This window comes from Anarrhichthys ocellatus, unplaced genomic scaffold (assembly GCF_004355925.1).
Source record: "Anarrhichthys ocellatus isolate YVR2014 unplaced genomic scaffold, GSC_Weel_1.0 scaffold30, whole genome shotgun sequence".
Classification (NCBI taxonomy): domain Eukaryota; kingdom Metazoa; phylum Chordata; class Actinopteri; order Perciformes; family Anarhichadidae; genus Anarrhichthys; species Anarrhichthys ocellatus.
In genome coordinates, this window is record NW_022280060.1 from 4,308,777 (window position 1) to 4,326,373 (window position 17,597).

General features: G+C 43.2%; 1 protein-coding gene across 2 annotated transcripts in view; it reads left to right on the top strand.

Moving 5' to 3' along the window:
- glis1b (GLIS family zinc finger 1b) overlaps positions 1-17,597 on the top strand; it is a 65,876-nt gene that overhangs the window by 23,652 nt on the left and 24,627 nt on the right. For both annotated transcript variants that reach the window (XM_031863927.1, XM_031863928.1), the window contains exons 3-4: positions 3,349-3,541; positions 4,809-6,333. In XM_031863927.1, coding sequence (XP_031719787.1) covers positions 3,349-3,541; positions 4,809-6,333 — 1,718 coding nt within the window. The remainder of the gene's footprint in view (positions 1-3,348; positions 3,542-4,808; positions 6,334-17,597) is intronic.

A 17,597-nucleotide genomic window follows, 5' to 3' on the forward strand; every position in this document is an offset into this window, starting at 1 on the left:
CTGTTTCAGTGACACTCAGTGTCTCTCTCCAGTCCAGTCAATGGTTCTGCCACAAATTAGAGCAGCAAACAACTATTTGCAATGTAAAGATATAGTGGAGTGATAGCATCCTGAACAGAGAATGAAGTCCTGTTCCCCCCTCGGGGAAACACTGTTAGCTCTGTCAGCACTGTTGTAGTTGTTTGCGATGTCCATGCTGTTAGCACTGTTAGCTCCTAGCAGCCGGCTCAGACGTCTCCATGTTGAGAGCTGCGTGGAGACAATAGATATGCTCTGCATTCCATATTGAACACCTTTCACACAACGCCAAACAAATACTAATGTTGCTATGTATCTGATGGATGTTTAAATAGGTGTTTGAGCAACATCTTTTTTTATTTTTTATATGTCAGTGTTAACAGCTTCTGTATCCACTGCCTCCAAGTGGCCAAAAATATCTGTTATTACAGGTTTACGTAAAGTCTTGCCTGATGTAGATGCAGTTTAACCAAACAGCATGGTGGTCTATTAATCCAACATTCCCAAACATATGTACTTATGTTCTCTTAGAGAACATGTACTTTAGTATTAGATCATACCTGGCAGGGTTGGGACTTTTTTGTAAATGTTTGATACTAGTGCAGATACAATGCCGGACTTTTATCAATACCATATTTCAGAAATATACATAGAATTTTGACAAAACCCTTGCAATGTGATTTAATTTATATTTAGAGGGCAAGATCCGATTTCGATGTTCGGACTATTAAATAAAGCTCCTTAAAGAAGTGTAAGCTTCCAAATTATGTCGGCTAAACACAAACGGACGTACAAAACTCTTGCTTGCATCAAATAGTTTAAAAGTGACCATAAAATAAAAGTAAACAAGGTTGTAACAGGATATTTGCCCGCTTTCCGTTTGTGAATTGAGACAAATTTCAGAAGTCGATACCAAAATGATATTGAGGTTCAATAGCCAGACCTAATATTAGGTGTAGTGTTTTGTAAAATACATGCAAAAAACGAAGCTCAGAGCAACCTTAGTTCACTGAGTTCTGGCAGTGAAGTGATATTTCCCTGAAAAAAATCATGCTAGAAAACAATGGTTGTATTATTTGTAAGTTTTAGTGAATCATCTGCAGACAGGTAATCAGTGTTCTGGGATCATCCCTGTCTTTTCTTCATGTCTGACTCATTTACATGGTGGACTTTTCCTGGCAAGCATCCACTCTGTGTTGTGAAACAGCGAGCATTGTCTCATAATTCGGGTTACATTTACCGGGCTTCCTGGTTTGGGTCTAAGTGGTGACTAAGATATGTGTGTGAGAGAGAGCATGTGCATTCAGTCAAGGCCTTGTTGACCGACTGCCAGGACATCCAGTGCTTTATGATGACAATGGTTTTATTTGTTTGTTTTTGTTGTTTTTGCGTGCATGTGTATGGACAATAAATGCCTAATTAAGAGATCTCTGACGATGTTAGTCATCGCCATCCTGACTCATGTCACTTCTGGCCATCCTGATTGAATTACTCCTGACTTGAGGCAGAGAAACACTTGGCTTCACGTCAGCGGGCCTTGAAACGTTCATACTAAAACACAGTTGTAAGCGCTCGGCCAACAAGCAAGGAAAAAAAAGTCAAACAAAAAAGATGGAACAATCCAAAATTTGATAAACACAGCGATTTGTATTGCTTAAAAACAGACCAGAGCTGAAAGACATCTTGCCTTCTGTTAACGGCTTTGAGTGAAACCAGCGTTGTTCCAACGGTCCCCCGGCGATACTCGACTGTTTGCGTTGCTCGCTTTGCCTTTTCTCTACTTCTTTGTGTTTCAGCCATGACCCGCGACAAGACAAATGCAGAGGAGACTAAGGATACATCCACTGTAGGAGGGATGTGTGAAAAGATGTTTCTTACACTGGGGATAACATGGCTCACAAAGTTCCCTTGTTTTCTCTTTGTCTTTTGTTCGTCCTTCTAACCTTTTTCCCATATTCCAAAACAGCCCCCCCTTCTCTCTTCTACTGTTTACTCTCCTTCGCCATTTGTTCCTCATGTTGTAATATCTTTCTCCTTTGTTAGTCTTTAGTTTTCCAACTGTTACAGATTTTTGTTGAATATTTCTCTGACTCTTTTCAGATTTAGTTCATGTTTTACCTTATCCGTTCCCACCAGTACCTTTTTTATGTTTTCTCCCACATACAGGGTGTATAGGTGACTTTATTAATAATAGTTCATGGTGTGTGATAACATTGTCAATAACATCATTAGGAGAAAATTGAATTTGAGAAATTGAGTTAGGAAAGTTGGAACAGGGGCCGCGTGGTCGCCTACACATGAGAGTGTGGGTATATCAGCTTACCCTTCACAAATATTTCCTCATACATCAAGGCCCTCCCCTCGTTCACTTTCATCTCTCTCTTTCCTATTTCTATTATGTTTTGGGTCCCATTCATAAAGCCTTTATGTCTTCTCAAATAGTCAGGCTGGAATGATAAAAAGAAAAATCACTATAGTTGATCCAAAAAAGTAAATGCAGATATAAAAAGCTGTTTTAATTTAGAAACATTTTTTTTCAATGAATTTTCCTCATCAAACAGGTCATGTGTATTTATGGTAATTTGTTATAAATTATTCCTCCACCATAGTTCCTTTTTTTATTACAGAAAAAAACCTAAGAAGCCTTTTGAATGAAACATCATCAATAATCTAAAGCAAGTCCATTTGCCCTTCACAAAGCACGTCTAGATTAGATCACCGAGTACTTTCATCACTCTTAATATAATTATTTTTTACTTATAATTTACCAATTTACCAAATGACAAATTAATTAAATCCATCAGTGAGGTCACCATTTTTACAAAATGATTGATTTAATAGCATTAGAACAACTGGTGGTAAATACAAAGGACAGCATATGATTTAATATGTATACATTGGTTACACTTTTACTGGCTGGATCTTCCAGGCACATTCATTTGAATTTGTTTATTTTTGCAAAAAGGACGCATCGCCATTTGGAATACAATTCTTCAATTACTCCAGTAATAATATTTGGCAGTAAATCTCTCAGACGTTATTCTTACTGTCATCATTTAGCCATAGAGCTCTCCATATATCACTAGATACTACAGTTGTGGCAGCCAACAATTGTTCCTCAAGAGAATATGCATAATCTAATAGGATTTCAACATGTCACTGATGGCATGGATCCCATATGAAGTGAATATTCTTCCAGGGCAGTCAGTAGATCCCTGGGTTCACTCTGCGTAGCCCATTTTTAATTTGAGAGTGACATGGGGTCACTGCTCAGCTTCACAAATTGAGGATTTCGCCAGTTATGTGATATTTCTTCTGCTCTTCTTTCAGCGAATACTCCCTACTGCTCAGAGAAGGATTTGGACACCGAGCTGGGTGACGCCGAGGGCGCCCTGATGCGATGTGGGCAGAGCTTACCACTGCTGGTGGGGGGTCATTTAGGGGGGCTTTACACCCAGAGCCTCCACAGCAACAGACCTACACCCGACCTCATTCTGCAGGACGGCCCTCACCAAGACACCAGGTAAACTGTCACTATCATTGCCATTTATCGTAACTTTGTTCCTGTTCCAGTTTTGAATGTTTCCTGTTGGGTGTAGTATTACTGAAAATATACAGGTACAATGTGTTTTTCATTATCTTTGCTATTGTGAACCAGATGTACACATATGTAGCTGGAAAGCTTTACCCAGTCTCATAAAACACAACGATAGGGTCCAAAATACAACATTTATGTTACACTAATGCGATTCTCCTGTCTGACTACCGTTCGGTCCAGTCAGAAAGAATTTTAAGTAAAGTTCTCTGTTGTGGGGTTTGTCCCTTCTTTCCCCTCCTCATCCGATCAAAGTGCTCCTGGACAGTCATTCACTTCTTTCATATGGTCTCTCAATATTTTCACGATAGCCAAACAGGAAATGGTGCTCCTGAATAGAAAGAGAGAGAGGGGGGGGGGGGTGAAGTCTTTATTAACAACAACGTTAGCTAGCGTTAGCTCTGTTTTTTCCCCTCATCGCGCTCAGGGGAAGGGACAAAGACGATACCTTCATGAGACAGCCCGGAGAAAAGAGAGCTCTTCTCACATCACTCAGGGGCTTTGGACAAAATCCATAATGAGCCAAATGACAGGAATGATTATGTAGGAGATCACAGCGACGCATGGAGAAATCTGACCTGGGTTCCCCATTCAGTGGGGCAAAGATTCCCACCATAATACACAGTATTGTAAACGGTGACCCTTCATAGGCCGCAATTATGCCACCAAAACAGGTGACTCCCTATTTATCCCCAATATTGGGTTGGGTTTAACCCCTTTGTGTCATCAAAGCCTGTCAGATGGACACACTAGCCAGTGGCCTCTCGGTCTCAGTAGCCATCCATCCCTCCCCCTCTCTCTATTCTTAGTCATAAATGCCCATTCATATCCTCTCACTACCAGGAGATCCTGTTTCATTTTTTCATGAAAACACTCTAGATCATCAGCAGCAGTGGATACTACAAAGTGTCCAACATCCCCTTAAGTCACTGAATCCTACTCAATGTTAATGTTTGTTTCCCTAAGGTCCCTTATGATGTATGAAAGACTTGGTTGAATTATTTTCAATCAGTGGGACTCATTTAGGATGATAGGATTTTTATGTAAACTGAGAGAATGATTGGAGGAGGAGGGGTTAGCAAGGGGCTAAACTCTGACTGTGCTGCCGGTGGGAAGGATGAACAAGCCGCTATCTGTCATCGGCCTGTGAGCTAATGGCGCTCATATTCCTCTTTGTGTGTTTTTCTCCTTACAGATCCTCCTCTGCCTTCCAGAGGACCCTGCCGGGGGCCTCACCCGGCCTGGGCTGCGGTGGTGCCAACGGGACTCGCTCCTCACTCCCTTACCCAATCAAAGAGGAGAACTCAATGGGCTACAAGATCTCCAACTCAGCGTCCGGGGTCCACAGCACTTCTCCGGCCGGGTTTCAGAACTGCAGGGCAGGCCAGGTTTTGGGGATGCCAAGGGACGATATAGTTGGAGTTAGCAACAGCGGTGGTGGCGTATGCACTGTGAGCGGTGTAGGTAGTGCTGTGTCAGGGAACGCAGTGCAACCGTTTAATAATGAAGATGGCTCCTCCCCACTGGCTTTGTCCCCAACTGGCTCTCGTCATTCAGCGCGGCTGCTCAGTGCTAGCAGTCTGAGGAGACGCTGCCTGTCCCTGGCCTCACCGTCCACCTCCGCTGCCGGCAGCGTTGCTGCCACAGGTTCCCCATTGGCTACTGGCACTTCCTCCGAGGAGATCAATATCACCGCCATCTTCTGCTCCTCCTCCCAGATGTCCATGGTTGCCTGCGTCAACGGTTTCCGCACTAACCTCTCGCCCAACCACGCCAGCAGTGCCGGCTTCTCCTCCTCTTCCTCCTCCTCTTCTACATCCCCGCTCTCTAACTCCTGCTCACGGGAAGCCCCCCAGAGGCCCCCACCTCACGGCAGCCCGCAGCAGGCCACGCTACAGGAGAGCTGTCAGCTATCCTCACCTGCCACCTGCCTGCTGTCCCTTTCCTCCTCCTCATCGTCCTCCTCTTCAGTGTCATCAGTGGAGCCCGAGCAGGGCCAGGGGCTTTGTGAGGAGCGGGGCTCCATGCTGCCGGGGCGTGGGGCGGGAGGAAGTGCCGGGGGAGGTGTGGGAGGAGGAGGAGGCTCGGACGGGTTGGGGCTACTGATGAGTGGGGCCCTGATGTCTGGCATGCTGCATTCGGGGCCAGAAGTTGGGGCTCTCCTTGACGGGGGCCAAAGATCAGGGGCTGCCCTCAAACAGGAGCCGCTGGATGATTTTTCTCCTAGTGAAGACGAACTCTTTCAGCACCACTATCATCATCACCATCACTTGAGTGGTCGCAACGGACACCTTCGTCAGCCTAACCACCCCTCTCGCCCTACTATGCCTCCACCCTACCACCTTCACCAGTACGTGGGGCCCAGTCCTGGGGGCCTGCTGCACCACCAGAGCCAGCAAACGGCACCAACCTCTTCCCTGGGACTCAAACTGACCTCTGGAGGCCCTCCTGGGTCTCACACGGCCCCAGAGCGGGAAGAAGTCGGAGGAGGAGCAGCGATTGATAAGCAGGTGTGTCGCTGGATTGACTGCAGTGCTGCGTACGAGCTGCAGGAGGAGCTTGTGAGGCACATTGAGAAAGTCCACATCGACCAGCGCAAAGGTGAGGACTTCACCTGTTTCTGGGCCGGCTGCATTCGTCGCTACAAGCCGTTCAACGCCCGCTACAAACTGCTCATTCACATGAGAGTCCACTCCGGAGAGAAACCTAACAAGTGTATGGTGAGTCATCATAATCCTGTCAAATTATCCAGCAAACACTTGCCACACCCCAAAGATCAGACACCTGTGGTCACTCATATTCACAACATAGCCAGTATTGTTGTAAATCCCCTCATAGTCATCGTCATCAAGTATTTGGTTGTATTTATTGGTTCAATATGAATATAGTTTGTCCCATAATTGCAACCATCTGTTAAAAAATTTAATTCGACACGAGCACATATTTCACAGAGTAATGCAGTCCCTCAAGAGGATTTTTCCTCAACGAGATACACGTCAATTGTGTCCAAAAACATGACTGGACTTGCTTCACTGCTGATTACTTTTCAACAAAAACCTGTATTTTGTTTTGGTTGAGAAACAGTTATGATTGTAATTCCTGTATTTTAAGTGGAACAGGTAAAAAAATGATTCTTTTTCTCCTCTGGAGATATGAGCTGCTGTAAGAGGAGCACTACCTCGTCAGTATAAATAGATTTGTGGTTGTATTCTTTACAGGTAAGGCTCCAATTCCACAAGTCAACACACTAATCAATGTCAAGCTGTCACTCCCCCGCGTCCCTTAGCAAATGGAAAAAGCCCTCCAACCGTAAGAATAATTTTGTCCAAATACACAATTAGTCCACAATTTGTGTAGGGCGAAGCCATGTTTATTTTCACGAGCACTCTGTTTCTTGAGACGGGATTCAGATCATGAAAAGCCAACACACATGGTGAACATAACCAAACAATGCCTACACTTGATCCTTTTAAATGGGAGCTTTAAATGTTTAGCTGTCCCACAAGTATTAAGTGAGTTGGCTTCATATCCAAGCCAAACATGAGGAGAAATGTAGTAGTCTGGAGAAGGGAGCCACAAAGGGACGGTCGGTAACATTTGCTAGTCTTGCTCAATTCACGGCTTCACCCCTGAAGCCCCTGTCAGAAGTGGTCCTCTTCAAGTTCAGGAACCCCTCCAAATCCTAATTATTGAAAAACTGAATCTGCAATATTGCTCCAGCACCTGTTTTATCTCCAGGCCTTTTTGTTCTTAGAGAAATAAACAAGACCTGGATTTTTTTATTCTTCTTTTAAGTAACAGTGGCTTGTCAAATTAGCTGAGGTGAGGGTCTCTCAACAGAAAGTTGTATTCAATGGCTGTTTTCTTAGGAGTTGGATAAGACATTTGATTCAGACTAATTCTGATACTTGTTAGTGCACATCTGAGCTGAACGCCGGTTGAAGCCAAAAAGACACAAACTCAACCTTTGCTGCTGTTCTCCCTGCTTTACGTCACTTCGAGCTATTAGTGTTCTGCTTCCTTGGCCCAGCGTGAACAAAACATTTGGAAGTAATTTGCTGCATTGTACGTTCCCCAGCTGTTAATTACGCTTTAGGAGTGTGTTGTATTAAAGGCTTTCATCCTTTTTTTTTCCTACCGTTGTTGTTGCTGTTGCTCTTTGTAGCGCTGTGCGGGTGTGGCTTTTTAGTCCGAGAGCTGTAGTGACATTTGGGTGACACACAGCAAATAGACACTGAGTGAATGTTTGTATGTTCATGCGGTGTAGGTGTATTTCATGAATGTGACACTGTGGAGGTGTGTGTACGTGTGTGTTTTTGGAGATGTTTACCATATGTAAGCACTGGAACAATTCGGCCCAGTGTAGAGGAGCCACTGGATTCTGTCTGCCGACATGAGGCACTGTGAAACGCTGCTACACACCGTAACCTCCCGATCACCCTCATTTCAAGCACACACACACACACAAGCGCACGTATTCACGGCCATGCAGTTATATGAAAATGGGGATATTGTTTCCATTGACTCTCACAATAGGAAGTATTGATTCCGAGTACAGTACGTTGGGTTGTAACACTCCGGCTTTTCCGACGGAGCATAAACAGAAATGTGAAATGTTTTCAAGCTTGAATCAGCAGGGATTGAATGTATGTTGATCTGGGACTTCAGCAGATAAACTTGGTGGGCCAGAGAAAATAAACACACTCTCTGTGTGTATTTGTAACTGTGTTTGTGTTTGTATATAGTCTATACAGGTTTAAGTAAGTACTACATACTTATAGGAAACCAGGGGTGCTTTTCAATATGTTAACGTGTTGCCTTAATTCCTTTTTTTCGTCTCCTCTCCTTGCATCTTAGTCCCGACCACGAGAGACGTCCTTTTAAATCAGTTGATTAGGACGTGTGATTAAGCTCCATCAGCTGTCCATTGTTTTGTTACTGCTGTTAGATGAGCATAACAGTGTTCATCACAACTTATATGTTTTACTACTATTTAAATCAATTTACAACGTGTCACAATGTGACAAAAATGTTGGGATTTCAAAGAAAATATCCTTTTATTCTGTGAAGCACCAGAAATGATTGGGTAATATTCATCATATGCACACAAACACAGTCCATTCTATCTACATGACAACATGAAATACAGCAAATTAGTGCTGAATGCAAGAGTTCTTATTGATATAGGCCTAATCATTTTACGTCATTAAAGAAAGCAGTTATGAGGCCTAACTTCAATTTATGAACACAAAAAGGACCAGTTACATTTGTCGAGTCCTGCCTCTTGAGTTTATACTACCTGTGTATCACCGCTCTTATATCGTTTCTGGTCACTAGCCCTGATGTCTCTTGTGTTTGCTGTGCTCATGCGATAGACAAAGGCATTCAAGAATTTGAGAAATTCGTAAGAGGAAGCAGATGAGACATTCTGTTTTAGGACCAAATGCTGTAGAAAAAACAGAGCTAATCCCTTTTATTATCTTTCCAGCAGCAGATTCCGACGGCCGCTCATGAAACATGGCTCTCCTCACATCCAAACATAACACATCTCTCTCCTCTTTCCCCCTCTGCCTCCCTCTCTCAATATATATACTGTATCTCTTTTTCCTCATACAGCTGCACAGCGTTTACTTCATGCTGCGTCTTGGCAGGAAAAAGTCATTATCACAAGTCATACCCAGACCCCTGCATGAGCCTGTCACAGTCTGTACCTGGCTCATATTTTAAGAAATTCTGTGTTTGAAAAAAAAGTCAGTTCCTTCCTAATGTAGATGTAGACTTTATAGCTCTTAAAAAATTCTGCTCCCTTTCCACAAAATATGTTTAGTTCCCTCTCGCCGCCAATTAGAGCGAGCCCTGGGCTGTTGTGTAGGGCAGGCAAGCACTGCAGGACACACGGGCGAAGAGGAAACAACATAATCTCTCTGCAATATCCTGTTGTGTTTCATGCCTAATTCACTTGTTGTTTCAGTTTATTACATTTTTTTCCTGTGTCTGCATAAATATTAAAAATATATCCTGCAAGAGTAGCCCTGACATGGTCCCAGACTTCGATATTGTTCTGCTTTGTCAGAGGCCGGCCGAGCGGATTTGAAGTGTCTGAAGACTGGTCTGTGAGCTCTGAAGGTCAACTAATATCCTCCGAAACCACGACGCTGTCTGCGTGGATGGGACGGAGCGTTTACAAGGCACGACTTCAGGCAGGAGTACAGCCCTGCGCACTTTTTGTGGTTAGTTTGGCATAGCTGTTTTGGTACTAAAAACAATAGTATGCTTAGGATATGTTATGGTGGGATGAAGGATTCAAGGCATGAAACCTGATTCAGTGGTTTTGTTACGCTACTTTATTAACATGCAGAATTTCAAAGTAAGAATCCTTTAGGGAATGCAATAATTTTAAGCACAGTTTAGGTGAAGTATGCGCTGTAGATGACGATGGTTGTGCTGTTAAGACAGTTTTGGCTTGGATACAATATCATGGCTTCATTTGAAATGGTATGTTTTCACCTGGCTGAGAAGGTGTGCTTACTAGGTTTGATTTAAATCTCATTAATTAAAGAGGTGAACATTTTGCACCATGTTCATAGTAATTTACAGTATCACTTTTAACTTTTATTTGATCAAAGTTACCGGTTTCTTCTCCCAGGGTTCATACCATCGATGTGATGTAATTGACAAATTATTTCAAAGTAAAAGAAAATTCCTCCATAAACGGGTAGATTCACATACTTTAGTGTTTTTAGTGTTGGTCATATGTTGGCAAGACAGAAAGCCACCCGCCCATTTTACAATGATAAAAACAGCCTGCATTAGCTGCTTAATTGGACCCTGTCCAAACACATACACAAGTGAGCGCACACAGACAAACACCAAAACACTCACTGACACACTCAAACCACTTGTTGAAGGAAAGGCCCGCTGGAAAAAAAAAAGAAGCTTGGATCATGGAATTTCCTCTTTTTGACACCAGCGAATTTATATATTTAGATTTACTGGACTGATTTTTGGAGGGAGAGTGGCAAAATCCCTCGGCAGCAGACGTGGAGGCATAGAGCGTGGGTCAGTGCCAAGATGGCGTGTGTTTTCAGGGTAAATGGAGTCTTTTGTGAGCAATCAGCTCAGACCAGGAGATGAAACAGGGAGTGCCATTAGCTAATTAAAACTGAGGTTCAGCACATGACCTGACTTTTCCTCTGAATGCCGCGTGAAACTGGAGCCGTCTCGGCACTGGGTGCGGGTGGCGAGTGACGTTGATATTAATGTGTTTGTATCCGTATGAGCCTCTGACACTCTGGCCTGTCTGGACAACTTAGAGGCCACAATCTCAGAGTCGAGCTTCTGATCCACCGAAGCCCAAAACTACCTGTAGTGAAAATGTATTGAGCTTGATTCACTATAGACAATCCTAAAGAGCCCACTTAAAGAAGCTCATACATACACATATATGATTGTTATCTCTGCAAAATGTTTTTCCTCATTCTTTAAAGTAGCCTGTCATTCATCAGTTGACTTAAAACTGATGAAATCTCCAGAATTGCGTGCCCGACGTCACATAGCAACAAAATGCAGACATTTAAACTGACATGAGGAATATTGTGGATCAGCCAGAATAACTAGTTCCTCAGGCTGTACACTGACATTTTCACTCCAGTGTACTGTGAGAGGAGAGGTCTGTATATGGCTCATTGAAAGTAATCAAGGTCAATAGGCGAGAAAGGGCCTTGATTCAGTATGTCAGGAGTAACTGCACGCTGAGGAAACAGAGCTTCTAAAGTCGGTTAAATTGGCACAAATGCAAAGAACTAATCAGGTACAAATAAAGACCTGGCGGAGATCAACTTTTTGCACTTTATCAGAAGGTCCCGTGCCTCTGCTACCCATTAAATCAATTCCAGAATTAACTTTGTCAGTCATTCCCCAGGCAAATGAGTTTGTCAGGTAGCTAGATAGTCCAATTTATTTCTACAAACCCATAACCCCATCCTGTGGTTATCCTCCTTCTTCCTGTCAGGTCTGCTGTGCTGCTTGGCAGTCCGCTCGTCCTGCTAATAGTAACACAACACTGTCCATATGTGATATTGGTATGATGGAAGTGCTGGCGGAGGTGCTCTGCGACTGGTGTTTTGGCATACGAATGAAAGGCCTGGATGGATGGATCTTGCTTGTTTGCCTTGTGGAGTGGGCCGGGCCAACTTCTTGTCAGGCCGAAAAAAAAGTTTTCCAGTCAATGTAGTCTAGCACGCCTCTCTTTCACTCCCACTATCTATCATTTCCATCTGAATTTAGGACTGTGCTAGTTTTGTTCAAGCTTAATTATTTATTTGATTTTTAAGATTTAAAAACCTCAAAAGTTTTATATTTTAAACTCAGTCGCTCTCTCTCTGTCTGTATGATGCCTATCAACGTGTCAACAGGTTTTTAGGTATGTTTTTATTGGAGTGACAAAATGTTAAAGAATGAACATACCATTCTTAGCATAGTAACATATTGCTCAAGACATGCTAACCTGTGCCAAAATGCGTCACAAGTTTGTATGTCTAAAACTGCAGGTTAAGAGACTGCTGGTGCAGAGGTTCTGCAACTGGATTATAATTATAAATCACAATTTACTACAACAAAAAATGTTAACTTTTAGTAAAGTAAAGTAAGCTGGGATCAAGCTACCAACTGTCAGGTAGAGCTAAAGGAAGATACTAATGCACATGCATTATGGACACCCATGTGAGGACGCAAGGGAAACAACCTTTTTACAGCCCACAATATTGGTATAAATTTCACACTATAAGCAGTGGAGCATTTCTTGAAAATATTGCTACAATTAACTCAAGCTATAAAAGATATAAAGCTAACTTTCCTTAAACCTCATCACCAGGTATCAAAGCATGCAGGACTTACTACATGTGATACACTCTAATTGCATTTGTCTGGAATGCAATATTTTGATTTTCCCCATTTCCTCAACATTTAATCACGCTCTGGTATCGGAAACCTGAAGACCCGGGGCTGGGGCTGGTTATGCGCTGCAGAGATTGTGTCATAATTGTGTCCCATCCAAAACCTTAATCAGTTTAACCTCTTCACTGAGCCAGATCAGTTTACTAATACATCGGATAGAAGAAGCTGGGGTGGGTGTTCAGGGCTTTCCGTCATGTTCAGGAGGCTGCTGCGGGGATGCAAAAACCCGGTTTATGCAGAAGGAGGATGGATGGAGAAGAGCCGTAGGATCGCCTTGTCAGGTCACGAGCCTTTTTTAGATGTCTCGTGCCTCCACACGGCTTTAAACATGGGGACTGCTGAGCCGGCGCTTGCAGCTAACGGTGCAAACAACGGTAAACAGTTCTGACGGCTAACAGTGTTTACCTGAGGTGGAACTGGAGGGTGGGCGGTACACTATGGCACTAGCGACTGTAACTGCTGAATGATAGCAGTGCCGAGCGGCGGCAATGAGCCACCCAGTTGGGCACACTCACGCGTTGCCGTGCCGGTCATGTAAACAAAGCAGAGAGAAACTTGGATAACAACACACACAGGGGGAGAGTGACTTCTTTCTATGCTTAAGTAGACATTGCTCCACTATATCTTTACATTCCAAATAGTTACTTGCTGCTATATTAATGCTCTAAATTCCGTATATAGAACCATTCAAGTTGTCCCTGTTTGTCCTCCAAGAGTAGTGCTTTTTTGCTGTATACCGTCAGGGATCATGTGCATTGTGGAGGTGTTCTTAACTGGTTTTTTTTGCTACAGTCAAACAGATAATTATAGCCAAAGGATATTTGTGGCATTTTACACCGCAAAGACATAACGGGTCCTTTCTCCTCTGAGGCTACCATCCTTTCCCACTCCTCACATTTACACACTGGCCTTGTTTTGTGCCCAGGCACAATTTGTGCCACAGCAGCCACTCTGTAAACATACCCACCGAACTGGTTAGTTGGTGATGTGTGTGTGTGTGTGTGTGTGTGTGTTGAACAGAGGTAAATCTCTTTAAAGCATCCAGATGTTTGTTTTTGATTTTTGCTGACTTGTCAGTGTGGCAGAGGGCACTGCATAGAACCGAGTCCAGAGCGGCATCTGCCCCCGGCATCGCCTACCAAACAAGCAAACAAGAAGAGCATTTATACACAACGGGACCACTTCTGCCTCAGGGCTGCACCACAACCCAAGACGGCAGTATCCCTCCACGCAGCCAGACCCACATCGCACCACACCAGACAAGGCTAGACCTGCAGCTAATGTATATGAGTTGCTACCGTGCAAAATAAACACTAAGAGAAGTATGGATAAATGATGTAGCGAAAGACGTGTTTACGTTTAGGGTGTCTAGTTTAAATTATGCACTGCGGTGTTCTGTGGTTCGTGTGCCGGGTTTAATTTGAATGTTTGAGGAAAGAAGTGAAGGCTGGAAGAGACGGAGCCAGACAGGCAATTCAGCTCCACTGATGTCATCCCAAAAAAACAACATTTTTGGCCAGAATTCATCACAAGGCGTTATGCATGACAAGTGATTTGGTATGCACTGAATGCGGACTTGAGAGCATTTTTGATGCATTAGCACAGCCGTTGCACACACACACACACACACACACACACACACACACACACACACACAACTCAAGTGTTTGTTATAAGTTGACCAAACTTTCCAAGCTGAGACTTTCAGTGTGTTTTCAAATGCCCACCAGAGAGTGACAGAGTGAAGAGTGATCCACATGTAAAGATCCAAGAAGAATATTGAGGGTTGGATTGTGGCATTAAATGGCACATATATCAAAACAGTGAGTCTTCACCAAAACCACATCTACTAAAATGATTGATAATGAGAGAGAAAAAAGTGAAAAACAGGACCGTAAATCTTTTGCAGTGGGACATATAAGGACACGAAACCCAGAATGATCTGATTTCTTACAACCCTATTTTATGATTGTGTGACCCAGAAGAGCTGGCACTACAAAGACTTATTTAAGTTGGGATTTACCTCTCCCCCATAGAGGTTTACACCCCAATGATCTCTAACTGTCTCCAGAAAGAAGCCCTCTCGCTTTCTGTTCACTTCTAAAAACATCTGTTTCACATTCAGTCTGTTCAGCTTTGGAATTGGTTTAACGTCGATGTAAAAAGGTTTATGCGGGGTTTAGAACCAGATTGGTTCAGTTATTCGGGCAGAATTACAGTATGAAGTAAGAAGCCTTTAAGTCGGAGCGTATCCTTTTGTTTTTTCCTCTGTTCTTCCAGTTTCTCATAACGTCGACCTTTCATACTGTGTCACGTAGCAGCTGTCATTTAGATCGCACTGCATCCCTGTCAGGGGCAAAACAAACAATACACGGGTATCGCCAGTATGCCAATTTTATTCTGAAAGGAAGAATGCATGATTTAAAGTACAGCCAGGAAATGCATATTGTATATGGGGAAAATGCTATATTGTAATGCGCTGCGCTCTTAACTGGCAAATTGTGTATGAGTACCAGGCTGGGACTCACATTACGGCTAACATAAACATATGTCCGATGAGAAATTTGAAGGAAATATCCCATGAAAAGGTTTACCTTAGAATGTCAGTGAATAGTAGGACCTCAGGATTTTTGCCGTCGGTCGGGTTGCTCGAGTCCATCGTAATTGCACAGGAATGGGGAGGGGTGTTGTACTCAAATACATGCGGTTTCCTATAGGACAGTGGGCACAAGCGTGTTAGTGTGGACTGAATAATTGAATATGAATAGAGAACCATATACTAAAATGTGGTGAATTGATTTATTGAAATGTCAATGAATGGTGATGTGCTCGCCGAGAACGCCTGTGGCATGATTTGACTTGACACATTGAATATCCAGCACATTCTGATTTATTGCAACCTGCCATATATCCACACAAACTGGAAAATGGACCCTGAAACCCAGAGAGAGCAGAAACGAACACAACCTTGGCATGCTGAGGAGAGAACAAATCTAATCTAGGGGCACCGTTGCACCACATTTGTTTCGCAGCTGCTTTTTTTTTTCACCCAGAAGGCTTTGTGGTCTGGTCTCCCTCCAGAGGGTTGCATAAATGCACTCTCTTCCCCCTACCCCCTACACCCTGCTTGAGTTCTTATGCTGGTGTTGATCACAATGCCATGTTGACCTATTGTTTAATTTCGCTGGCATGTTTTCTGTCTGAACACTATAGTGCTTCTGGCATCAAGGTATTTGGCTTGGCAGCTCACTGGGCTTCTGCAGTGTTTATTTGTTGTCACGTCAGAGTTATAGAGTCGCCCAGTGTATGCTACAGTAGGTCTTTAGACAGCTGTGTCAACTCTTGCCTTGTGTGGACAACGAATGGTTTGCCAAAAAAAGGGAGAAGGGCTTTCATTTCTTTACCTAACAAGTCTCTAAGTTACAGGACTTGTGACTTCAACTGTCGCACAAGAATTTCATGCCAGTAGGAAAGATTGGGAAAAATTCATCCACCATATCATCTGAAATCACAAAATGTCAATGCAACAGAGAAAAGTAGCCCTGTTTGCATTTAATTTAGTATTAAATTGTGTACATTTGCATGAAATATTATTTGATCACAGCAAGAATACACATTTCGAAAAAAGAACAGCCGAAAACACTTTTACACCATTATAAATCATCTACTGGCAATAATACACTTTGGTTTTCTGGATTCTTTTCTTTGTAAAGCATGACCTGTTGTCAGAGCAGAGGCATACAGGCTTTCCAGACCTGTGGCAATGTCCAAAGATGCCAATTTCTCCATTGCCAGCAGCCTCAATAGACCAAAATGAAATGCAATCACGAGATATGTTGCACTTTTTTGGACAATTTTCACTCTGGAAAAAGGAAGGACATAACAGTATAAGTAGACAAGGCAGGTTTAAATAAAGAGCTCTTTCCTTTCTTGTGATTTAGAGTGGATAGTATGCAAATTATGCACAAAGCAGCTTCAAAACGTATTTTTACTTTTAGGAGGAAAAAGTCAAATGAATAGTTACAATGCCAGACAGACTGAGAGGCAAAGTCAGATGATGGATGATAGTGACGATCCAATAAAAATATCACTTCAGATCACAGCCTAATCATCGTGTTGGACCGTACTGTATTTGTCTAACAAAAGACAGATTCATTGGATCAATTAAACATAACGTTATTGTCATTACTGGCTGCTGCTGAATCGGCGTCTATCGTCCCTCAATAGCACGGATATGAAATGGAGTCACGGAGCACGTTGAGCTATATAACACCCCATTGTAGGGCTGCAGCAAGAGGAGCTTATTGGCAGAAGGGTTAAAAGAGAGCAGAGAGAGAGAGAGAGAGAGAGAGACAGAGGGAGAAAGCAAGCGAGTGTGAGAATAGAGGCAGGTGTGAGTGAAAGGTGCTGGACAGATTGAAGCCCGGGTGTCAGAGGACGCCGTGGCTCATGGGCCCTTCAAACAGGATCCTGCATTGACTGCCAGTAACATCAGTCCAGGCGCCGGCTCGGAACACAGATCATGTTTAGGATTTTCATTGCGTAACCCCCAGTCTGTCTTTTTCATGGCGGGTTCGGATTTCGTGAATGGGTTTATAATTAATGCCTTGATAGGTTCTAATGGCTGTGGCACTGGAAGCTTTGTATTGCACTCTAATTAGCCGTTATAAATGGTTGGGATTGGTTTGTGAGAATATACACCGTCACGAGACAAAGTGGGATTGTTCTTCTAGAAGCCTTTCTACCTAATGGGAGGTCAAAGGATCACGTGTCTCCTCTCTAAAGTGAACACCACAAATCCCTCTCTTACCCATAGCCAATATTAGGTAGAGAGACAATATTCAACCCGCTCTGTACAATAAATCTTCTCATCTGTCAACCTTCAAGTAACTGCAGAGGAATATAAATGCCCCTTTCAGATGTGCACCTAACACCTTGAATATGATTGCAATTTAGGCTTTGGAAAGAGAAGTGTTCTCATGACTGCAATCGTACTGTGTCAGACCCAGAAACATTTCCACAACACCAC